At 39.3% G+C, this 24,494-nt stretch overlaps 3 protein-coding genes across 6 annotated transcripts; 2 read left to right on the forward strand and 1 right to left on the reverse strand.

Annotated features, from left to right (window-relative positions):
* Positions 1-2,115: 2,115 nt before the first annotated feature.
* On the forward strand, positions 2,116-5,440 carry LOC116260988 (ferredoxin, root R-B1-like). Of its 4 annotated transcripts, none has more exons than XM_031639556.2 (2): positions 2,116-2,231; positions 4,696-5,440. In XM_031639556.2, exon 2 carries the CDS (start codon positions 4,727-4,729, stop codon positions 5,180-5,182), a length of 456 nt encoding a protein of 151 aa, XP_031495416.1. In that variant the 5' UTR covers positions 2,116-2,231; positions 4,696-4,726; the 3' UTR covers positions 5,183-5,440. The 4 variants fall into 4 exon arrangements, with proteins under 4 accessions (XP_031495416.1, XP_031495417.1, XP_031495418.1 ...); XM_031639557.2 differs by having other exon boundaries at positions 2,126-2,231; positions 4,720-5,440; XM_031639558.2 differs by lacking the exon at positions 2,116-2,231 and adding an exon at positions 2,238-2,434 and having other exon boundaries at positions 4,720-5,440.
* Positions 5,441-9,678: 4,238 nt separating this feature from the next.
* On the reverse strand, positions 9,679-10,742 carry LOC116259928 (F-box protein GID2-like). Its single transcript, XM_031637936.2, has one exon. It carries the CDS (start codon positions 10,555-10,557, stop codon positions 9,913-9,915), a length of 645 nt encoding a protein of 214 aa, XP_031493796.1. The 5' UTR covers positions 10,558-10,742; the 3' UTR covers positions 9,679-9,912.
* A 5,239-nt stretch (positions 10,743-15,981) lies between these two features.
* On the forward strand, positions 15,982-20,791 carry LOC116261435 (methylthioribose kinase). The gene is made up of 6 exons (XM_031640184.2): positions 15,982-16,259; positions 17,334-17,643; positions 18,340-18,514; positions 18,612-18,813; positions 19,334-19,542; positions 20,254-20,791. The coding sequence occupies exons 1-6, from the start codon at positions 16,047-16,049 to the stop codon at positions 20,423-20,425; spliced, it is 1,281 nt and encodes a 426-aa protein (XP_031496044.1). The 5' UTR covers positions 15,982-16,046; the 3' UTR covers positions 20,426-20,791.
* Positions 20,792-24,494: the final 3,703 nt, after the last annotated feature.

Raw genomic sequence — 24,494 nt, forward strand, 5'->3', positions numbered from 1 at the left:
GAAAAATCATTTGCAACATCATTATTAACTCAGCCATAGGTATCAGTAGACTTCTTTTTCTGCAAGTCGTCTTTGCATCGATGGAGTTTCGAAGAGCCATGCCATCGTTATGAAAAGGACGGTGTAAGAACCGCGTCATTAGGATGTTAATCACAAAGGAAGCTACGCTGGTGAGATATTATCAAGTACTATATAAAACAAGAAAACCACGAGAAAACACAAAAACAGAAAAAAAAATCCCACCTCACTGCCAATGCACTACTTTGTCAATGCATAATAGGAATAATGATTTTTTTCCCTCAAATTCGTCATAAGATTTTGTTAACCTGAACTGTTTGCTCTTACTTCAATTAGTGAGAAACAAGGGTTTGACTGCCATTGGTTGTTTTACTTGGAAATAGGAATACTCTCACCTTACTGCTTAAACTACGGGTAATAGGAGCTGCTTCTGCTTGAGCACGACGCTACTCTAATTTGACTCTGGTAACTGCTAGGGGCCACTTTTTTTTTTCTGTCATAAAAATAAAACGGCCAGAACTTAGAAATAAGTACTTTTTACGTTACGATTGAGTCATATATTGTTTGTTTCGAGCTGAAGTCGAGTTTTATGAGACAAGCTCGAGCTTGACTCGGTAAAATAAGTTTAAGCTTAAGCTTGACTTGTTTCACTTGATTCATATATTTTTCTCCTTTAAATGAAAACAAAAGCTACCAAAAAAAATTATCAAAACTACCAACATACCCTTAAAGATTAACAAATAGAAATGACACGAGTTTAATAGAGTTTAAACGAGTCAAGCTCATGTAACTCGGATGCGAGTTTTAACTGAAGCTTGAGCTTGACTCATTTAATAAATGAGTCGAGCTTACACAAGCAAGTTCAAATCAAGCTCGAGTTAGCTCAACTCATTGTGCATCACTAGAACCAGTTACTCTGGTCTTAGATTGGGTAAACCTTGCAAGCCTGGTTGAGACTTGGAGCCAAATATCCGAACTCCTTGAGGTCCACCTAAGTTTGCCCCTTAAGAGACTCATCCGACAACCATCCCTTCTAGTATGGCCATCTAACGTTCAAAAACAGCTCTTGACCTTCATGAAAGGTGGGAAGACCCTTTCGACCGTTAGAGGACATTAATATCACAAACTGACCTAACTTTTGCCTGGATAACAAGAAACATGTTCACCTTTTGGAATGCTTCATTTAATAGCCTGCCGTTTGTTTATATATATCATATATCAAATGACCTCTTGACGCCACAATGGCCGCAGAGGTCACTTAAAAAAACTTATCTTTTTTCTTTTAAGAAAAAGAAAGAGGCATGCAACTTCATCATTTAAGAGGTCTTCCATTTCCTTGGAGAAGAAGAAAACAACTTTAGTCTGTGGATCTGCTTGGTTGATGTGAAAAGATCCACTCTAAGATTCAAAAAGTTCATCAAATTAAGAATTTTATGTTGAACAAAGACTGATAGAATATCAAGGGAGGAAGCATCGATATTAAAGACATAAATCATAGATCTTAAAACCTTTACCAAATGAAAAAAACATAACGACCCACCCACCAATTTTTAACCAGAGCCGACCCGTAAAATGCAAAAGATTCTCAATTCAAGTGGGTTTTTGCAAAATGCGAGAATACGTTCGAGGACATGGAAAACATCGCCTTTGCTCGCCAATTGGCGACGTTCAAACGCCGCAAGAGAAAAAAACATGGTTTCAGTTGTTTGTTAGGTCGCCCGCTGTTCCAGGTTGTATGCGATCAGCAGTTTAGCGTCTTACTGGATCTGAATATATTTGTGACATGTGCATAGAAGTGTTTGATAGGTTTGGATTTTAAATCAAGACTGATTTCAGGCTGCTTTTATGCCTCTAATCTAAATTCATATTAGATTTTAACCGCAATGTACAAAAGAAAAAAAGGATTTGAGATCTTTAATTTATGGTAAAAATCGTTCTAAAATCTTATGATTTTTCTCAAATCCGTTTGGACCTCAGACTCAAAGCCAACAAACAAGCAAATTGTTATTGGACCAGACTATTTTCGGGTCACACCGCGGCGCCCACCGTATTTACGGTTTCTGTTTCTTTAAAATGATCGTCTGAATCGGAGTGCTCTCTCGCTCTCTCTATATAAGAGCAGTGCAACCGTCGTCTCTGTGCACGTGCAGTCCTCTCTCTGTCTATCTCTATATCTCTCTGCGTCTCTGTGATTCACGGGTGCTTCTCCGGTGGTGAGTTTGTCTCACTGGGTTCGCCTTTCTTCGATACATTTCTTCCTCTTAAGACCGGTTCTTCGTTTGTTTGTTTGTTTTTTTTAAATTTTGGATGACTTACTGGATTCTGACCTCGAAATGAGATTTCCTCTATGTCTTTCTCTTGGATTAAGCTTATATTTCAAGGGATGCATTTTGCTTCTACCATTCTCGCATCATTGGTAATCAGGAGCTTTGCTATAAGGATTCCCTTTTATTATTTTTCGAGCTTTTCTCCAAGCATACTACAAGATGACTTTTTTTGGTTCCTTCCCCCTCGCTTTTCTGTTCACTTGGTGCGGCATTTCCCTGTTATTTGGATCTGGTTTTCGTGGACGATAGGGAGGTTTTCTCCACTTGGTCCTTTGTCAATCTGGTTCTTTTGATCTCTGTTTTCATCTTGGTGCTAGGGAAGCAGGGGTTTCCTTCTGCGAGTCTTATTTCAGTTTTTTTCTTGAAGGTGCTCGATCATTTGCATTACACTTGCTGTTTCATGAGTTTCTTTGTTGCTCGGTTTTGTTACTTTTGGTTTTTAGAAGATGGTGATGGTGATGCGTATCTTGTTGTACTTTCTCTCCTTTTAACTTGTCTGAGTTTTGGACGTCATGAGGGATAGCAGAAACATTCTATGATGCAGTGGAATGAATTTTTCAGAATTACCTTTTGATGCTCGAGTCAGATTAGAACAGTTTTTTTTGCAAAGCTTTGGTAGTCTGAAAATCTAAAATATGAAAAATGCGAGAAATCAGTTCATGACGTCTTTTCCTTATTTCCCTCGTTAATCATAGATAACAATGGGATAAGTGCTCTCGGTGGCATTGTTTTGTGTGTTAGGGCACAAGCATCGCTAGTAGCTGCCCGTAGAGAGGCTTACCTCTTTGGTATTCTTCAATTCTGTCCTGGGCTTCACTGTTCTGAGATTGGACCAGATAGAGGCTTCCTTCCGTGTTGCTTCAAACCTTCTTCTCTTGAAGGTTAGTTTATGATGGATGAAGAAGTTCTTTTATAAACACGACGTATATGTGCACTAGGCTGACATTGGCTGGATTCAGGGGCAGCAATGTCATGGCACAACTGCCATTTTTGTCTTTACGTTTAACCAGATTGCTTCCTTTGGCCTCATCATTTTGTTCGGCTAACTATTTCCATTCATATCGATTGGCATCTATAAGCCTCTGGATTCTTCCTTGAAGAAAATTTTGACCTGCCCTCTAGAGGTTATTCTTCTCATGTGTGTTTTTCTGTATGTTCTGGAACTTCTGCATCTTCTCCCTATTCCAATAGCCGAGAATACTTTATTGTAAATTAATTCAGTTTTTTCATATACCGTATATGGCTTGTTTGGTGTTTTCTACGTTTTATGCTGAAGCTGCAAATAATTGCTCTTTATTTGAAGAAAGCCTTGTGGTACACAAACCATAATTTCCTTTTTTTTCTTTTGGACTTATTCTGCAAGATGTTGGCCGTGGACTTCCATTTATTTGCTGAAAGAAATATTTAACACATGGGCAAGATGTGATTTCCATTGTTGTGTCATTCAGGTGCTAGTTAGTCAGCTTCAGAATTTTCGTGAGCCTGAAATCTTGGTTACAATTTTACTGTTGTTTAAGATTCTCCACATATTTTCTTTGCTCTCTTGAATATTTGTTCTTTAAATGACTCCTTCATCTGCTCACTTTAGAAATGTTCTTTTATGAAGCTGTGGAAATCCGTAGGAGAGCATTTCCTCGTGGTACTAATTACCAAAACACATCGATCCTTTTAAGTTACAATAAATTCATGTCAAATTATGACTGTTTGCCTATACAAAGATCATGATTCAAAATATCAGTGAAAATGGAGAGAATATGTTGGCTTCGTAATTTTATTTATTTATTTTTATTAATTACAAGGGTTACTGTGAGAATAATGCTCTGTTCTGATTTGTTTTCCTTCAAAATTAATATTAAATGCTATTACAAAGTTATTACGACTTTTTGACAGCTTTCTCGGGGTGCTGATTATCACAATTTCTACCTACTGCTATTTTACAATCTTTATTACGAAACTAGATGTCCACCTAAGTGATTTTTCTAAAATCTGTATGGCCTGAAATTCTTAGTAATGCACAAAATCCGCTGCACATTCTGTATCGGATAAATGTTGTTTGGTTGGTAAGAACCTTTCCACGACCAGAATTGTTTGAGTCAACCATCACAATATCCTTCTACTGCGTGCTTAAACCCGTAACTAGGATATTCGTGGTGGCCTGCAACTTTGGCTTCATTGCTTGTAGATTTGTCTGATTCATCATGTTTGTGAAACAATTCCTTTGATGAGTATACTTTTCTACTTAACCTCTTGCGTTTTGTTTTGCTTGGAAATACCTGTACTTATGTCATTTTAAGTCTCTAATCTGCTTCTCTTTCTCTTGTACCTGTACCGTTTATGATACTTGTTTTAGGTGCTTCTCTGTGCTATTGGCCAGGTGAGTCATGTCAACCGCTGCACTTCCAAGCGTCTGCAAATTCAGAAGCGCTAGTAACAACTTACACAGGAGTCGTGGTTTGTTTGTGAAAGGCACCTCTGTTGTCTTCAGAAACAATGTAGGAAAGGTATTTGGGCTCAAAGCATCTGGTTTCCGCGTATCAGCAATGGCGACATACAAGGTGAAGCTGATCGGACCTGATGGTTCAGAGACTGAATATGATGCTCCAGACGATGTATACATCCTGGATTCTGCTGAAAATGCAGGTGTGGAGCTCCCCCACTCCTGCCGAGCAGGCTCATGCTCCACTTGCGCTAGCCAAATAGTTTCTGGTTCCGTTGATCAGTCCGACGGGTCCTTCCTAGATGATTCACAAATTGAGAAGGGGTTTATGCTGACCTGTGTTTCATATCCAACTAGCGATTGTGTCATTCACACACACAAGGAAGAAGATCTTTATTAATCAATGGAATTGTGTCATTCACACACACAAGGAAGAAGATCTTTATTAATCAATGGAATTCGTTAGGAGACCTGATAGATCATTTGCCCTTCCCTTGAGCATGAACCAGGTGGAAGGGACCTTTCTCACATTTGTCATGCTCTTGTAGTCGTTTTGGCTTGGATATCTGCTTTGTGATGTAATGCTAAAACGGAAAAACTGCTAGAATTGCTTCTGCAACTGTACTAGACAATAACGAAGTTGGAAAGTTCTTTGGAATTCTTTTGCGTCCCTGAATTTGTTTCAGCATCATCTTGTGGTGTATAATGCTTCAATTGTGGAGATTCCAAGAACGGTGTCATAAGTCAAGCATTCATTTGTCTTAGATGATTTGTGCCATCTATGGATGAGAAAGGATCAGCGCAAGCTTTGAACCAGTGGAGAAGTTGGGGCAGGCAATGGCCGTCAGTTGACCAGTCATGGTTTAAACCTCATGAACGTTGCCTTTGTGAAAGTTGAAGCAAGGTGTGACTGTTGCAACTAGGAAGCTGCAGACTGGGGGTTTATCAAAAAAGGGACAAAGATTTAATGGGCAGTTCTTAGTTCCTAGCACACTTACATGTTCTTTCATGTCATTGGCTTTGCAAGCATAGAAGATAAGCTATATATACAGAAGGATTGCAAGCATTGATTATATACAGAGAGAGAGAGGGAGAGAGAGAGAGAGAGTAATGGGTTGGTCCAATATGACCAAGAAATGCTTCTGTCTTGACCTAATCCATTTGCATCAGTAGTCCATCACATCCAAGATTGAGGCCCATAAACAATTCTTGCTTGAAACTGAAAGTTTCTACAAGTACCAGTGCATAATCTCATTCAACGTGGTTGGCAAAACAGATATCGGAAATTCAAATTTCAGATGGACCAATTGATAGTTTACGAATACGAGACTATTGTAAAAGACTATTCTCTTTGACAATGCTGCAATTGGGTTAAATGAAGAGGGCACTGTGCTCCAATTTGGTTTCAGGATGGACAATGGCCGCCATTGAACTTCAAAGAACAATAACCTATATAGAAGATATTATATATTTAAATCTTCATATTATGCACTTAAATATGCTCCTGATCTTGCCTCTTAGTGTTTTAAAACTGTTTCTCTTAAATTTAATTGTATAAATAGATGGAAATATATGATAAAAATTTTAAAAATTTCACTCTTTAAAATGAATTTCATAAGTTGAAAAGTTTATGGTGGGGAACTTTTAAAACCTTGGAAAATTAATTTATACAATTTAACTTGCATGATTGCTATTTTTTAGTTGTATGGTTTTGAATATTTTACTTTCATTTATTTATACAGATCAGCAACCATAATGCTCGAAGCATGCAGGATTAATTGGGAAGAATGCTTGACTGCATACTTTTATTATTTCACTCCAAATATATGCAGTTTTATTAAAGTTTCGAAACTTAAGCCTATTTTCGTTAATCCACTAATATTAGGTGTCCGTTTGCAACATATTCATTTCACTTTTCCTTCCCATGTGGGAAGACAGCGGAGCCCAACGGGCTTCGAATCAAATTGGCGAATTTAATTTCATCAATTGGCCGGATAGGAGTGTTGCGTGTCACACGATACATATTTTTTTATATTTTAAATTCTTTTGAACGTTCTCTTATTTTTTCCTAAAACTATACATAATAATATTTTTTATGTTAAAATATTTTTATGTTTAGTCATAAGCAACTCTCAAGGGTTTTAGCATATTGATTTGATCACCTAGTCACTGATTCGAATAGAATATCAATATCTCCTCAAAGTTAGTGTATTAATACACTTGCATAAATGTGTCGTTTTTGGCAAATGAAACACTTTGTGAATGTTCCATGAATCTGCCTTCAAGATTAAACCTTTAGTTCTAGTATTTCATAAAACTACCATAATTTTTGAGGTAGATTCATTGAATACTCACACGGTATTTTAACTACCAAACAACCTCTAAGGGTTTGATACCAAACACCTATCCAGGACTAATGCCGATCTAATTTAAATTTTAAATTTTTAATAAAAATAATAAATAAATAAATAATTAAAGACAAATTTCTAAGTGCACTAGATGGCCACAGCTGATTAAGATGTTGTCTTTATGCCTGTCTGCCAGCCATAAAATATAATGCAAATTCATGCTTGGCTTATGGCACTTTATGCCAATTAATAGAGCTGAGCAGATCACGTGATCTGTCAAATTCAACCTCTCATCTCGCCGTTCATTAATGGCATGGTACCCTTAGATCCACTAGAAAAAAAAAAAGAAAGAAAAAAGAAAAAGAAAAGGTGCCAATGACATGATCATGTGTGATGTCTTGATGGAGTAATTTGATCAACAGAATGGATGGCTTCGATCTTAGATCGGTTTTGCATTGAAGGTGTTTTGCAAGTTAACGTTATCTATTGCTTTGGCTGAATTTGACTATGATCTCCGTGAGATTCAAAGAATATATGACAATCCATGATTATCTTTATAAGTTCTTAATCCGACAGTAAGAACTTCTCAGCTCCACAGGAAAATCAAGATCAACTGTGCTTCTACTGAAGAGGACCGAGCTACATGCAACTGAACGTGGCCAAACGTAGGCCATCCCTCAAAATCGTTGGATTATAGAAGTAGAACCATTCACTTTTTGAGATCTCTAGTTTCTTTGAGGTGCAATTGGTGAATCCCCACAGGAACTTCTGCAGAGATGATAATGACAATTTACAGAACAATAATTGTCGAACATGTTACTGAGGTAAAAATGATTCTTATGGTCTTCAATAATTCATCCATCGTCATCAGGAAAAATGAATGTGGCCTCCCCATTTGAACGTTAGATCGGATACGCCTTTCAGACATCGATGTCTGTTTCCTGCTTAAAAAAGCAAGCTTCTTTGTTCTTTTCGATATGCCAAACTTTTTTACACAGACTGTGCAGGCAAAATCGTCCCCCTTTATCCATATGTATTGCAGCTTTCTAGAGAGAGAGAGAGAGAGAGAGAGGGAGAGAGAGAAAATTTGTAAATGTATCAAGTATCTGAGTTGGTCTTCAAATCTTTAGAAATATTATATTCTAGTTAATTTGCATGAACAAGTCTTGCACATGTTAATTATATATATAAGAGAGAGAAATAGAGAGACTAATCTGGCTAGTTTTATCCTTATCTTATTCCTTTAAATCTGGCTCGCGTTTCATCGTTTTCTTTTATCTCTTCTAGTTCTTTTTCGACCAGGACAAGGAGAAAAGGCATATGCATATCATTTTACGTATATTATGAAAATGGGAAACCACAAACTTGCATTATGTAGCTAAGACATGTTTAGCACTAGGTGCATTCAGTTCTATTGGCTGTTCAAAATCCCATGCGCCCATCGGAAAAACTCTGGCTTACTATACAAGATATAAAGTAGAACTTTTATGGGCTCCATTAAAGCAAACGCCATTAAAAGCATCTGTGCTATCCTTTCACAGAGCCATATGTCAATTAATGAATTACAAGACAATCATTTCACGTTAACCTCAACACTCATACACTGAATAAACAACAAAAAAGGCATTCAACAGGTTCTTCTGCCAAATTAAAGCCTTAAAGCATTCAGTTACTTGGAATACTTTGTACCATCCTTTCAGAGACGCATCGTGACAATATGGAAACCGTGACCTCACATTATTTTTGGAAATATAATATATAACCAAGCCGTTTCCTGATTCTTCATTCTTTTAGAAAAATTTCAAAAGCAGCATCAGCCTCATTAAGCTTGCAAACTGAAAATTTTACGAGTCCATTTGATTGAAAGATCTACCACACAAGGAAATTGTCTCAAATTTTGTGGTGAAGATTGGCGGATTGCAACCAAGGACATGGGCCAGGAGCAATGTTACTGAATCGGTGTGCTACTCGTTGCATGGGGAGTATGACAGTTGAGAATAATAGTAAGCAAGGGCAGGGATGAAGGAATACCCAAATTGTTCGCATGCTTCCAAATGGGTCGCCACCACTGAGAGTGCTTGTTCTCGATCCTATAAGGAAAGAGAGAAGTGGGGAAGGAAGAAAGAGGAAAAAAACAAGGAGTGATGGTGGTGGGAGGGGGCAGAAGGAGCCAAATCACTCAGGCTTTTTGGCTCATACAGAGACGAGACCAGCGGAAGTGGAGTTATTGGAGAGAGAGAGTGAGATGTTAAAAGAAGGATGGGAGGAAGGAGGACCTCTTCCCCAGGTGTTCAACAGTAATCCCATTTTCATCTTTACTTTCTGTCAGTTTCCCCCCTGTGCAAAAGGATAGCGAACACGACACGGCCGTATCTGCTCCGTCGGCATCTCTCTTCTCTCTTTCACGGCAACCAATGAAATTCTCTCTCTAGAAGAGACCAACGAAGCATCTCCCCATCTCTTATCTCTCTCGGGGCGACGATGGAGGAGTTCCACAGAGATCCAGTATTGTACACTCAGAAACATATCACTAAATGGAGTACAAATATATGGCAAGAAAAACCTCCAAAACTGAGAAGGAGAAAGGCATGTTCCACATGATCACCGTAATAGCAAAAACAAAGATCCAAAATCATGGACAAACTTCACTACGACATCCAGCAAACCAAAGTCGGAATATATATAAATGTCTCTCGACCAGCACTTTAATAGTATTTACACATCGCACCAATCGCTTGCCTTCCTGGATGATGGGGATCAATCAGCTCGAATCTTCCAGGAATTAGCGTTTTGGGGACTGAAGGATCCCTCCACCAGTGGGGAGATGAGGTTGTTGTTGGGAGGAGCTGGGATTCATCTTCTCGTAGTAACGGATTGAGAGGAGCGAGAGAGAGAGGTGTACCTCGTCTTTCCCCCATCGAGCAGAGGCTGAAGGGGGGGCGACGCTCAGAGGCGCTCTGCTGATGGATAGCGGACCAGAGGAATAAGAGGAAGAAGAAGGAGAAGAGGAAGGCGGTGGCTTGATAAAGGGCCAGATGTAGAGGGAGTGGAGGCGGCGGAAGCCGCCGAGGGCGAGGACGACGGAGCGGAGCTGGCCGGTGGAGCAGCCCGTGTTGGCCCAGTGTCGGTTGCAGATAATCTCCCAGAGGCGCTCGTCCATGGCCGTCCGGTGCCACTGACGGCTGACACACGCCGCCGTCCCCAGAGTCCTGGCGTCCATGTGCTTGAACACCTCGAACAGAAGGTCCTCATCGAGCCTGAACTCCTCCTCCACCTGCCGCTCATCCTCCTTCATGGCGTCCTCCTCCTCGTCGGCTTCGTCTTCCTTCATGACATCGTCCTCCTCGTCTTCCATCATGGCCTCCTCCCCCTCCCTCCTCCTCTTGCTCGCGTCTCCTTCAGTGGATTCCTCCAACGGCCTCTTCATCCGGAGGGCGAGAGAGAGTGAACCAGAGGAGAGGAGGAGAAGGGCGACGTCCTTTATTTCTCTCCCTTTTTTGAGGGACAATCACAATCACGCTGCCCTTCCACAATGAATTCTTGATGCTTCTCTTTTCACCTTTTGTGGTGGGTGCGTCTGTCGAGAGAGAGAGATTGTGGTCGTGGAGGTCATTCATGGAGTGGAAGATAATTGCCTGCAGATGCGTTTTATCAAAGCATTGATGATTTAACGGAACAGTTGTTTTACTAAGCTAACCTTGCTTTTGATACACTGTTCCTGTCGAAGGGTAACGCTCAAGGAAATCGAGCCGATTACGTACTCTACACTCTCATTAACAACAGTCAAAATATAACTATGTCTAAATTGTAACATTGTTTTTTTCACTTAAATCTTAAAATCCTGAGTAAGATAGGGCCAACTGAATTCAAATCCAAAAAATACATAAATTTTTAGTTTTTTCAATGTATTTTTTTTTTTCATTGACTGGGGTGGGGCCATGGCCTAGTGCCCCCCCAAGGTAATTCACCAATCTGTCGACTTGATCTGGCGAGTCAAAGTGAGCTGATTGTGATTGGCAACGCCTACTCGAGCTTTATGAGGTGGGGTCGAGCTCCGCTCACGAGTTAGACTCTTTTAAGCTCATGTGACTCGTTTACATTCTTATCAATAGCCTGAAGACTTCATTTTTTCCTTCAAGAAAGACCGAAGTCTAAACTCAAGGTGCCTCGAAGAATAGGTGCAAAAATATATCGCAAAATCAACAAGGCGTCGGCGAACCTTTATTATGCTAGCTAATACAAGGTTTGGAAACTAAAACTTATAAATATTTAAAAACGTTTAATACAATAAAAATGCTTAAATTTATAGCTTTATATCAGCCAACATTCTCGATAAGTTCGAGTCAATGACATGACACAGCTAGTGAGGTAAAACCAAGGCGGGTCTGGTGAGGTCCACCAAAAAGTAAAGGTCTAAGGTTAGTTAACTTTGACTATCCTAGGGTTAGTTAACTTTGACTATCTGTCATGGAAATTGACTACCAAGATTTTAAATTCCTCCCAAAACATGATTTAGCAGATCATTAGGTAGGGGTTAGTCCAAGGGCAGAAAAGGAGGCTATAACTTTTCAATGCACATTATGTTGCTTTATGAGGTGGGGTCGAGCTCCGCTCACGAGTTAGACTCTTTTAAGCTCATGTGACTCGTTGACATTCTTATCAATAGCCTGAAGACTTCATTTTTTCCTTCAAGAAAGACCGAAGTCTAAACTCAAGGTGCCTCGAAGAATAGGTGCAAAAATATATCGCAAAATCAACAAGGTGTCGGCGAACCTTTATTATGCTAGCTAATACAAGGTTTGGAAACTAAAACTTACTTATAAATATTTAAAAACGTTTAATACAATAAAAATGCTTAAATTTACAACTTTATATCAACCAACATTCTCATAAGTTCGAGTCAATGACATGACACAGCTAGTGAGGTAAAACCAAGGCGGGTCTGGTGAGGTCCACCAAAAAGTAAAGGTCTAAGGTTAGTTAACTTTGACTATCCTAGGGTTAGTTAACTTTGACTATCTGTCATGGAAATTGACTACCAAGATTTTAAATTCCTCCCAAAACATGATTTAGCAGATCATTAGGTAGGGGTTAGTCCAAGGGCAGAAAAGGAGGCTATAACTTTTCAATGCACATTATGTTGCTTTATGAGGTGGGGTCGAGCTCCGCTCACGAGTTAGACTCTTTTAAGCTCATGTGACTCGTTGACATTCTTATCAATAGCCTGAAGACTTCATTTTTTCCTTCAAGAAAGACCGAAGTCTAAACTCAAGGTGCCTCGAAGAATAGGTGCAAAAATATATCGCAAAATCAACAAGGTGTCGGCGAACCTTTATTATGCTAGCTAATACAAGGTTTGGAAACTAAAACTTACTTATAAATATTTAAAAACGTTTAATACAATAAAAATGCTTAAATTTACAACTTTATATCAACCAACATTCTCATAAGTTCGAGTCAATGACATGACACAGCTAGTGAGGTAAAACCAAGGCGGGTCTGGTGAGGTCCACCAAAAAGTAAAGGTCTAAGGTTAGTTAACTTTGACTATCCTAGGGTTAGTTAACTTTGACTATCTGTCATGGAAATTGACTACCAAGATTTTAAATTCCTCCCAAAACATGATTTAGCAGATCATTAGGTAGGGGTTAGTCCAAGGGCAGAAAAGGAGGCTATAACTTTTCAATGCACATTATGTTGCTTTTAGTCATTGCGAATATAATCCAATGCCCATACGATTCACCTTGATTTTTTTTGTCATGTATTAAGTCCGAATCTCCTTTTAAAGTCCTCAAAGTTCCCCCAACTGCAGATTACATGTGTACATGTTGCTATGTTGTTGTACGTAATATAAAAATAATTGAATTGACCAACAACATGAATTATATATGGTTTAGGCACTGTTGTCAGAATTAGTATTTTTCTGTTGCCTTCATCTACTTTAGTCCTTCCATGCTCTAAAAAATAGATTATCAGAAGGTATATTTAGAGAAAGAGAATCTCTTTTAAAGGCTAGTCAGGGGCAGAGACAGAAAACTTTGGTTAAGGAACATTAATTATATAATTTTTAATTTTTTTAAAGGCACCCATATATAAATTATATGAAAAAACTGTCCTAAAGTTTTAATATGAAAATAAACAACACTTTTTGTGGGCCTGTATGAGCAATTGCCCACACTATGCCCACACCTGCCTCTACCTGAACATAGAGGTTTGAATTTTTCCATGTCAGCTTGGCATGTCTTATTTAGACCGACTACAAATTAGTGACGAAGTGAAAGGAAAATAAACGTAAGTGCCGCAAAAGCTGGTTGAAAACCAGGTTTTCTTGTTCTAAGAAAACTCAGTTTCATGTATTGCCAAACGCAAAACTCTAAAATGGCGATTTGAGCATGTAGCCAAACGCTCTTTAAAACTTTTTATCTCACGATGCTCTTTGATGAATAAGGCATTGATCACAAAAGGAACACGTGTTGCATCTTTCACCAGAGCTCGTTTTGTAGGACAAGAACACGAACATGAAGTTGTCGAGGCTCTTAAGTTTGCATCAAGACAATTTATCCTTATCTTTCTGAAGCGAATGCGTTTGTCATTGTCGCCCATTTGATAAATTAGCTTTCTACACGTTCTTCGCTACAGAATATATATTTTTTTCATAGCAAACACAAGTTGACTACAAGTTTTTTTATTATTATTTTTTTGGTGCACAATATGTTGTTTGATTAGGCAAAGTTTTTCCCACCAGTGGGAAGAACGACAGTATATCAACTGTCTACCAGTCATTGCCATGGTAGACTGGTGAAGATCATTGCATCAAGTGCATACCAAAAAGCGTGTTTCTTGTATGGAGATCTTAAAAAGGAAGTTTCATAAATATTGAAACAATTATCACTAGGGGTGAACACGAACCGAGGCGAGTCCGAGTTCAATCAGCTGTAGTTTGGCTTGACAAATGAAACCTCGAGCTCGAGAATAGCTCGACAGAAGAAGCAACTTGAGCTCGACTCGATTAAGCCTCGACAAACTCGTAAACTCGTTTGAATATATCGACTTGATTAAGACTCGACAAAGTCATTTAAGGCTCGAGCTTGACTCGACAATTACGTGTTGAGCTCGAGTAGCTCGACTCGATGTTCACCCTTAGTTATCACACAGCTAGCTTAATAAGATGAGCTTGATTTTGGAAATAAGAAGCTTCACTAGTCCACATCTAATCATTCACTCTTTACTAATCCAAATCTAACCATATCCCCAACCGTATATTTATGTACCTGGCCATAGAATCTTCGATATTATTCAAATATGATCGGGACTGAGGAAAGAACGATTGGTGCTATTAAAATTCAAAGTTGAGATATGTTCAAGGTCGAGCCATAGCTACTATTTCAACATCTTAGTTACTTGAAACATAATTTGGTTAAATTCCAACGCAGTAACGTATGAGTTGATATAGGCCCACATGGAGATCCAGTGCGGCTTTTCAGCCAAATCCTTTCATTCTTCTGCATGGATTCGTTTTTGAAGAAGGCAGGATGCCGCATGGGCACAACATAACTAGTTGGGCCTATTTATTTTCTTTGATTCCTGTAGGTGTTATGCTCATGTTCTCGACAATTATAAAATTCTTTCCAATTTGATAATAACACTTGCTACCATTTGCAGTCTAGAAAAATATGACGCCCATGAAAATTAGAAAATTAGATCGATCGATCATCGATAGACCCGACAACTCAACAAACTACGCTGTGCCCTGACTCTGTGTTCTAATGCCGCATTCCACCCAATCATTGTGGCTTTGGGCCAGAAATATTTCCAGCCTTTCATGTAACTACTTAGACAGGTGCACGTTTTTTATTGATTGGAGGATTTGGCAGGAGTCCACCTACTGGCATTTCTTATACCAAAGAGGGCGCAAAGGTCCTACGACACTCAGTATCGGGTCATGCTCTTACCCGGGTCTGAACATTGACCCGGTTCGTATACTTATCTCTCGAATAAATAAACCGGGTTGCGGTAGGTGAGACGAACGTATCGGTTTGACCCGAAGTGTCGACGTCAGGCCGCCATTCACGACTTCGGGGTACTCCCACTCTCCAGGCGATGACTCCTCACTGTCCTCTCCCGCCATCGTTGGGTGTCTCTTCCTGGAGTGACTTCGGATCCGATAAAGTTTTATCCGAACCGGACGGCATTTGATGAATATCTGAACTTGGTGAATTAACCTGTTTCCGTATGTATGTACATCGGAGCATAGTTGGGAATTTCCGGCTAATTGGATATGGTAAGGTTCACGTCTGATCCAAATCCGTTTCCCTTGGGATATATCTGACATTTTGCGACAAGAATATTTTGTTGGTGGTACTGCCAAAAAAAATGAAAGATTACAGTTAAGTCCAGATATTTACTCGTAAGTTCAAAACCTGCTCTTTAGTACTGAATTTTTTAATACATACCCCAGTTATCGTCAGAACGCTAAAATACAGGTTTTGTATTGACATATGTTTCATGAATCTTTCTTTAAAGAATAGGACAGGTTCAGAGTTGTTCAATAAATCAAAAACTGTTTTTGGGGTAGGTGTGAGACAATAATATAATATTATTAATTGCCAAATGATCCCTAAAGAAAAGGGCGAAGAAAAAGGTCTTTGGCTTTTGCGCTGCCCCTAATGTTTAGAGTTACGTTTTCAACGGAGAAATGGACAAGAGCAATTGTTAGAGTTTGGGATGTTTGATGGTTTAGGAAAATTGAGCTCTTTCTTAAGATTAATAGTAAAATGTTGGACCTTGACGAAGATTCCTGTAACCAGAAGGCGGGAGTCCGGCCACCAGAACGTTATATAATGCTTTACCGTCCTCCTGGTTTCCGCACTTGTCTCTCTTTGGAGCCGTGCGGAAGCCTAGATTCCCGGCGAGGTCATGGCCGAAGCCAAGGGAAACGGAGTGGCTGAGGCATCGGAGTTCCGGGCTCTGGATGAGAAGTCGCTGTTGGATTACATCAAGGCGACGCCGGCTATTTCCTCGGTTCTCGGGAACCGGCTGGAGGGATTGAGTATAAAGGAGGTCGGTGACGGGAACCTTAATTTCGTGTATATCGTCGTCGGAGACGGTGGTTCTGTCGTGATCAAGCAGGTAATCACTACCTGATTCCTCCTTTTCATAGTGGTCGATTTTGTACTTTTTCTTTTCCTGCTTTGCTCTGTGAGTATTATTTTTCTTGCGACTTTCTAGTATTGCTTGCTATTTGATAGTAAGCATGATTATTGATCTTAAGGTCGTATGGATCGATGAATGTGGAATTAGTATTTATTCAGTGGATGTGCTTAATGCACCATTATCTTGTTCGGTTGGTCTAGGTTGAATTTTCCGAGTAGCTAGAGAATCTATGCGTTTCTGTTGATTATTATGCACTTGTGTTTATTTTCTCTCCAGCGTTGCCGTTGATATTGATTATTGGCCCTAATTCTGTTTATTGGGCAACGGACCGCTATTGAATTGGTTAGTTACTGAGGGCAGTACTGGTTCTCTGAGATTGTGAAGTGAGCAACAGATTGTTGCTCAAGAGAGTACTTTGAAGTTTGAACTCACTTCATTACCACAAGTCTGTTAGTTTTTCTGAGTGGTTCTAATTTGTAAATCCTTCTTTTCATGGGTGGATAATTTTATGCCCATCCATCGCGCACTAAAAGCTTTTTCCTTTCTGTTTTTGAAATGAAAAACTGCAAGTCTACAGGAAGACAATTACGATCAATATACATAAATGCAATGCAGTTCCAAATTTTTTTAAGATTGGGAAGGATTATTTTGTAAGATTAAGTACTGGGATCTGAGGAGGAACTTGAGCAAGTAACATCACTACTTGGCCACGCTGTCTATCCCTCGTGACAGACGGCTGGAAATTTAGAGTAATTTCCTGCTTTGTAAGCATGACCTGGACAAAAATGTTAGTTACTCTTATGTTTTTTTTCCGGTGTTAAGGGCTGGAGATGCTACACATCATGGTAATCTTCTTATCACGTTGCTTGTTATAGGTCTTCCATATATACATGCATGTGCTTCTCCTCTTGATTTTCTTCCATTGTCTAAGCAGAATGAATAAATTTGTCATATATGCTACTTACTGCGCTAAGCAATTTTTTTTTTTTTACTTTGTATGAACTCTTTTAAGACTGACCTTCATCTTTATGGGGATTCACTAAATGATAGGCACTTCCATATGTTCGCTGCATTGGGGAATCTTGGCCAATGACTAAAGAACGTGCATATTTTGAGACAATAACACTAAAAGAGCATGGTCGTTTATGCCCGGAGCATGTTCCAGAAGTTTATCATGCTGACCGTAAAATGTCCCTCATTGCAATGCGTTACTTGAAGCCTCCACATATCATTTTGAGAAAAGGCTTGATTGCAGGGGTTAAATATCCATTGCTTGCAGACCATATATCAGACTATGTAGCCAAAACTCTATACCATACGTCTCTTCTTCACCTCTCCACAACAGAGCACAAAAAGAGAGGTATCTCTCTCTCTCTCTCTCTCTCTCGTTCTCTCATTCTCATGTAAAATCTCCCCAACATACTGTTTCTTGACCTATTCAGTCACATGCTTTCATATGTTAATTGCAGCAGACTCTACAAGTTTGATCGTGGAACCCCCTAAAATGTTGCAAAAGATTTTAGAGATGTTGACATCTTCTGTGAAATACTGCCGAAATTGCAAAAGTTTGTTTGTATTCTGATGCACATTTTCGAATGCTGTGAGATTCAAATTCACAAGCTATGACAATTATCAATTCAATATTATTAAACATGGTTTTTCCAGACCTTTTGGGTTATTTTTTTATGACAATTAGATGTAATAATCAAAACTTTGACCTGAATTAGCCTTGTCAGCAGGTGAACATGGGTATCCATTCCAAAAATATGTTACATTTGTTATTATTCCATATTTTGCCTACTCCTATTTCATCTGTGCAGGTCACACTGTTGTTCTAGTTTTATCATTGTGGTAGTAAATTATGCTAAACTGAAAAATCCATAAGGGAGATCTTTTGAACATCTCTTTTTGTATTGCTTCTTGATTCCCACAATGGCATCTGGTTTTATTTTTCCTGTAGGCTCTTTAGCTTTTCCAGTTCCAATATGTTTTTCTCATGATAATGTATATGATGTTACTCATATTTTCTGATGTGTGTCAACTTTGTTACTTGCAGTTGCTGAGTACTGCGGGAATGTAGAAATGTGTAGGCTCACAGAGCAGGTTATCTTTTCAGACCCATACCAGATATCTTCTTACAATCGCTGGACCTCTCCCTATCTTGACAGTGATGCTGAAGCAGTTCGAAGTGACAATATTTTGAAGCTGGAAATTGCTGAACTGAAGTCAATGTAATGCGTACTGTGGAAACTAGGATCTTCTTATTCACTCCAACCACCAGTGCTAGTTAATATTTATCATTCATTGATTATTGGCTCAAACTTGTAGGTTCTGTGAGAAATCTCAAGCACTAATACACGGGGATCTTCATACTGGTTCCATTATGGTGACTTCTGATTCCACACAAGTTATTGATCCAGAATTTGCATTTTATGGTCCTATGGGCTTTGATATTGGAGCTTTCTTAGGAAATTTGTTCCTTGCTTTCTTTGCAAAAGATGGACATGCTTGTGAAGAACAAGAGCGTCATGTAAGTGTGCTAATTCAACTTATCATCACTTTTAGGATTGAAAAATGTAATTATTGATCTGGAAATTTATTATGTCAAATGACCATAATGTACTTTCATTTGTCTGCCTGCTTGGTTCATAGCTCAATCTTGATACTTTTTTTTTTTTTGGTTGGATTAAGATTGTTATGATTTGTATGTTTAACCATAAATTTTAAGTGTTAGCTTGCAAAGCCTTTCTGCTGTTTTCTTTTTTGTGATTATATAAAGTGTTTCATGCATATCTCAGTTGTGAAGCTGGTCTGTTTAGGAGAAAAATCATATTTAGTTGGATAGTGATACTTATTGAGCATATACTGCTGCATATTCTAGGACTGAAGTTTTTCAAGGAAGGCTGCTTATCTTGTGCCTATTCTGCCTGTGCTTGTGTCCTATTCAATTTAATAAGTGGTGCTTACTTGGATAAACCATGCATACTTAACACTTCATTTCGTAGATTTTTTTTTTTTTCGAACGTGTCTAAAAGATCAAAATCATGCAGGAATATAAACGTTGGCTCTTGGGAACAATAGAGGACACCTGGAATCTTTTTGAGAAAAAATTCATTACACTATGGAAAGAGGACGGCTCAGGTGACGCGTACCTTCCTGGTGTATATAACAACTCTGATGTTCAGCTGCTTGTTCGAAAGAAATACATGAAAGATCTCTTTCATGACTCTCTAGGCTTTGGTGCAGCTAAAATGATAAGGTACATGTTTTTCACGTTGCCTCATGCATTCAGTTATAAAAGTGTTCCTTATAATTTTCTATTTATCAAATAGGTATTATCGTCACACTTATGAACCGTTTCATCATTTTAGTCATATGCTAGTCTTATTTACTGCAGAATCTAGAGGCTACTCATAGGATGGTATTATTATAAGGGGGTGTTTCATGTTTTGGAATTTTGATTCAAGGATGAAAATTCCTGAATCATAATTCCTCTTCAAACTGGAATGGAATCAGAATTCCAGGTTTCAGTTTCCTAATTCTGGAAAGAAAATACCTTGTTTGTTTAATAATTTCAATTTCTTAAAAATTGAGCATTTTGATTCTAAAATTCCATGATTCTGGGTATATCAAATGCCCCCTTTTAAAGTCATGGAAAAATTGCTCAAGTATATGTTTTTCCCTTCAAAAGCTATGGATTTTCACCTGTAGGTTCCGGTTTTGGAAGAGATCCTTCCTGCTTTACTTTCCTATGCTAGTTCGGACATAGCAAACTACTGTACACCCCATGCGTATCTACATGCAAGCACTAATTTTTTGCTTGTGTGATTTATAGATAGGAGTAAGGGGTCTTGCTCAGGCACACCTTGCTTTATGTATTGATGTACATGAGGGTCTTTGTTGCTGTCCAATTTAACCTGCCGGCGCTGTATAATGCGTAGTTTGTTCATATCGTTACTTTGCTGTCCAGGAGAATCGTGGGTGTGGCTCATGTTGAGGATTTGGAATCAATTCAAGATACTGCAACTCGAGCTGCTTGTGAAAAGAGAGCGTTGCTGTTTGCCAAAATGCTGATGAAGGATAGGCGTAACTTTCAATCTATCAGTCAGGTTGTGGCGGCAGCAGAGGAGCAACGTGCCTAATTATCTTCCAGGTTGTGCAAGGACGAGCTGCTACCAAGTTTTACTTAAAGTACGTGGTGGATTTATTTACGGCTTCTCCTGCAAACGTATCATGATATCGTTACTTGAAAGGGGCAGCTCTCTGAGGGATAGTTCTGTCTTGGCCAATTATATCAGCTATCTTTGCATCACGGCAGATTTTGGTCTGCATTGTTTGTATGCTTAAATAAGAGAATGACATTCTATTGCCAAAGTATGTTTGAGCATTGAGAATGATTTGCTGGAAGGTTGATATGGTTATTTGCTGGCTTGATTAGCAAGGAAATCGTTGCTGCCATTGTCTTCATATTTATTTATCAGTTCTCAATGAAATCAATTTTCTTCCTCTGTGATTTTGTTCATCTGTTACCAGCTCAGCTTTAGGCATGTCGTTTACTGACCTGGTCGCTCTGGGTTTGATCACCTGTCATGCCAAGGAGACATTCCAACCATTTAGCTCTGTTTTTGGACAAGGGTTGAGATATGCATGAGATTTGATTCTATATAAGTGTTTCTGCTACAACAGGATTAAGGTTTGAAGTTACTGAGTCCAATTTCTCCAAGACCAAGTCAAGCCGCCGGCCGTCGTGACCCGAATTCAATCAGATGTCATTTTTTCATCTTAATCCAATCCAATTTTTTTTTATTGGATGATAAATTCTTTCTGTATTTGTTTTTTTAAGTAGTTCAGTTAGATATCGGATCCAAGTCTGATTTATTGACATCCGCAACTGGCTGAAGCTCACGCCTTAAATCTTGATATGCCCTAGTTAAGTTAGACAAACATGAACTCATCTCAGAATCGGGTCAGTTCTTGGAGAAATGATACCCAAGCGTTTTGTATCTGCCAGTTTTATGTCTAATCAAATAATTTTTCGCCACTGCGGTGTCATACCAATAGTCATGTTATTATGTCCTTTTGTCGTCCACTCGCTGTGTGCATAATTGCCTGTCTGAAGATAAAATCAATCGAACTTAGATCAAGTATAGCTACTATCACATTTGACTAATTAGGTTCCAGTTAGGATTTCGATTCAAAGTGTGCCCAGTGCAAGTAAGATATATGAAATTTAATATACATGGTGAATATCATACCCAACGAAGATATAGCATTCAACTACTAGTTAGTTCTGGATTTTCTCCTCAAAGTCTGATGTTTCCCAATTCGTCTTGCAAACAAGAATATGGTATGAATGCATCATCGCATTCCATCTGCGGCGTCATCATCCTTGTTGCCATTGATCTGCACAATGGATGGTGAGGATGGGATCAGTAAACTCCTATCAGATGGCAACGAAAAGATTTTCCTAGTGAGGTTTTGTACCTAGATTAGAGCATAATAAACATAATATGTACCTCTTAAGTCGGCAGGTCTTACGAAAAGCCTCATTAGCGTTCCTCATCATTTAGAGGCAGTTCGGACTCGTCTCGAGCTTAAGATGGTTTGAACTCAGCTAGGCTAGGCTAGCCCCGAGCTGAGATCTGGCTTGAGCTTAGGCGAGCCATTTTCTAAAAAAATTGGTGCAAACAACCAGGTTTGAAGTATGAACCTCAAACCTTGCTAGCCATCTCAGTCGAGCCACCTTTTTTTGTGTCAATATATTGAAACGCCTTTTATCGAGTTCACCCAAGCTTAACTGTGACAAGTTTCACTACATCGGGCTCGGCCCATTTTCTTGAACGAGTTCATTTTTACACTCGAACTCAACTCGTTTATAAACAAGTTCACTTCAACCGGGTGAGTTTGAGTCGAGTCCGAGTTTGCTCAACCCGTTGAACACCGAAACGACTCCTCTCTACTCTCTCGATGGTGAAAACCCTAGTGCTGACCCTCCTCAAAGAACGAGGATGGGAAAAGGGTTCAACTCTTCACCTTACAGTCTTCAAGCATCTTGCGCTTGGTTGAGCAGTCGGTGCTTAACCTGTTTCACTGATAGTCTGGTCAACCTTCTCCATAATTCAGGTGGTTCAGTCTACCAACAACGCTCTCGCGAACCCTTGATCTTGTGAGATGGACGGCTGAAGTTTCACCCTTGCCATGCTTTGACCAACAAGCCCTCCAACTGCCTGATAAGACAAAGTCCGTTGTGTGAACATGAAGCCTGAAAGTGGACATCCTTTCTGTCATTTGGATATCTCGTCAGGAACGCAACCACCACCAAACACTCGAACTTTGACTCGGGGGATTTTTCCGAGCTCCATACAAACTCCGGCCGGATTCCGATAGCCGGCCGGAACCTGTTATTCCTTATCAAGAAGGGGGAATAAAAAAGGAGGCGGCGGTCAAAAGGCATGGGTATTCCTCAAGCAACTCGGGTCCTAAGTCAAGACTTCCTCACCTAACCAGGGGAAAAGAATGAGAAAGGACGACTCTTTTGGTTTGGACGGCAACCCATTTCATCTTTGACAAGCATCACAGATTTCTTTGGTCTCCTGCCGCCGGAACTTGTCGCCAGAAAAGGTGCCATTGATTGCTCGAAGCCAAGTTGGATTTGAGAACCGACGATTATGGATGCCCGAATAGGGAATATTGTTGCCAGCAACACTCTGAACCATCAGCATGAATCGGTGGTTCGAACCAAATCAGTTCTTGTTGGCAGCTTGATTGCAAGTTGGCCATATTGTCGTTCTGAAAAGTTAGTAACCATCTGATGTTTTTATAATCTTGGCACGGGACTGCAGATTCGAAGAATGTTGGTGGGATCTTATGAATCATTTCTCGCATCGACTTCTAATTTAATAATCTATGCTTTCATTATTTTTACTAATTCTCATTAGATCCGTTCTTTCATAAATAATTCGAACTCTTGATCAAGTCTTACAACTTGCAATCTCCAGTTATCGAGAGTAGTTGGCTCGTTAAAACCAGGCAGCAGCAACCTAACCGAGTCAAAGCCTGCACCCAATCAACTGTAGTCAAGTGGGTTTTACCATTCAACCTCGTGCTAAGAGCACAATAGAGACATGAAAAGGAAAAGGATTAGAAAAAAAAAAAAAAAAAAAAAGAGAGGACAAGGAATTTGATCAACACGAGGATTCTAGGAAGCATCTGAGATGGTGCATAGCACGTTTGAAAATTTCATGTTCGTTTGAAATTAATGACAAATGTTTCTAAGTCAAATCTCGCATGCCTTCTTTCTTGCTGCTGACCAATTCATCAGCAAGTATAAATATGTGTAATGGCGCTAATGCGTAACTCAGTTCTTCTTGCCACATTTTTAAGAAGAGTTTTTAGCTATTCATGGCTTCCAGAGTGAGAGCCCTGCTTCTTCCTCTTCTCTTCACCTTGGTCATCTTATTCATGCTCGAGTGCTCTCCCACAGAGGCTCGGCGTACACCGGCCGATCGTCCTGCAACCCCCTCACTGCAGTTCAACCAGCCCCCATCGCCGCCGAAGTCGTTTACACACAGTCAGCTCCTTGGCGCGGTGAAGGACTCGGGTCCCAGCCCTGGAGCAGGGCATGCTTATATTAACTCTGTCCATTGATCTTATGTGGCTTCTATTTCTTTCATTCTTTTCTGTTCATTCATTCACTTGGGGTCATGTACATGTGTTGTCTGTGCGCTCACGAAGGTGATCAAATTCCATTTTTTGAATTCTTTTTCATATGAATATTGTGGTGAGAGTTTCTTCTCTCTGTTCATGAACATATGTAGATGAGCAGTAACCTCCACACTGGGATTTACAGAGGAAGTAGTAACAGAATTATTTTTCTCCAAAGAAGTGCAGGGGGAATGAAAAATGTATTTTGAGTTCCACTGGCTGTTGCCCATAAAAGTTTATTGGTTCTCCACTGCGTATTATGATAAACTAAGCAAGAGAGAAAAAATTAAGAAACATTAGCATATCAATTATCAAATAGAGAATTCTGAAATAACTCTCTGTGGAATTGGCTGTTCATTGATTCTACTAAGTGAAAACCATAATCTAAGAGGAACTTTGCTTCACTTTGCGTGATGGTTCGTTAACGATTACCCCATTTGCGATTCGGAATCATGAGTGCAGAAGAATTTCCTCTCTTGATTTGAAAAAAAATAATAATAATAACTT

The sequence above is a fragment of the Nymphaea colorata genome, chromosome 9 (genome assembly GCF_008831285.2).
Source record: "Nymphaea colorata isolate Beijing-Zhang1983 chromosome 9, ASM883128v2, whole genome shotgun sequence".
NCBI lineage: Eukaryota > Viridiplantae > Streptophyta > Magnoliopsida > Nymphaeales > Nymphaeaceae > Nymphaea > Nymphaea colorata.

Coding starts and splice junctions, on each gene's coding strand:
- LOC116260988 (XM_031639556.2), top strand. CDS start 4,727: ATGTCAACCGCTGCACTTCCAAGCGTCTGCAAATTCAGAAGCGCTAGT.
- LOC116259928 (XM_031637936.2), bottom strand. CDS start 10,557: ATGAAGAGGCCGTTGGAGGAATCCACTGAAGGAGACGCGAGCAAGAGG.
- LOC116261435 (XM_031640184.2), top strand. CDS start 16,047: ATGGCCGAAGCCAAGGGAAACGGAGTGGCTGAGGCATCGGAGTTCCGG. Junction 18,515..18,611: donor ATTGCTGAACTGAAGTCAAT/GTAATGCGTACT, acceptor TCAAACTTGTAG/GTTCTGTGAGAAATCTCAAG. Junction 18,814..19,333: donor GTGAAGAACAAGAGCGTCAT/GTAAGTGTGCTA, acceptor AAAATCATGCAG/GAATATAAACGTTGGCTCTT.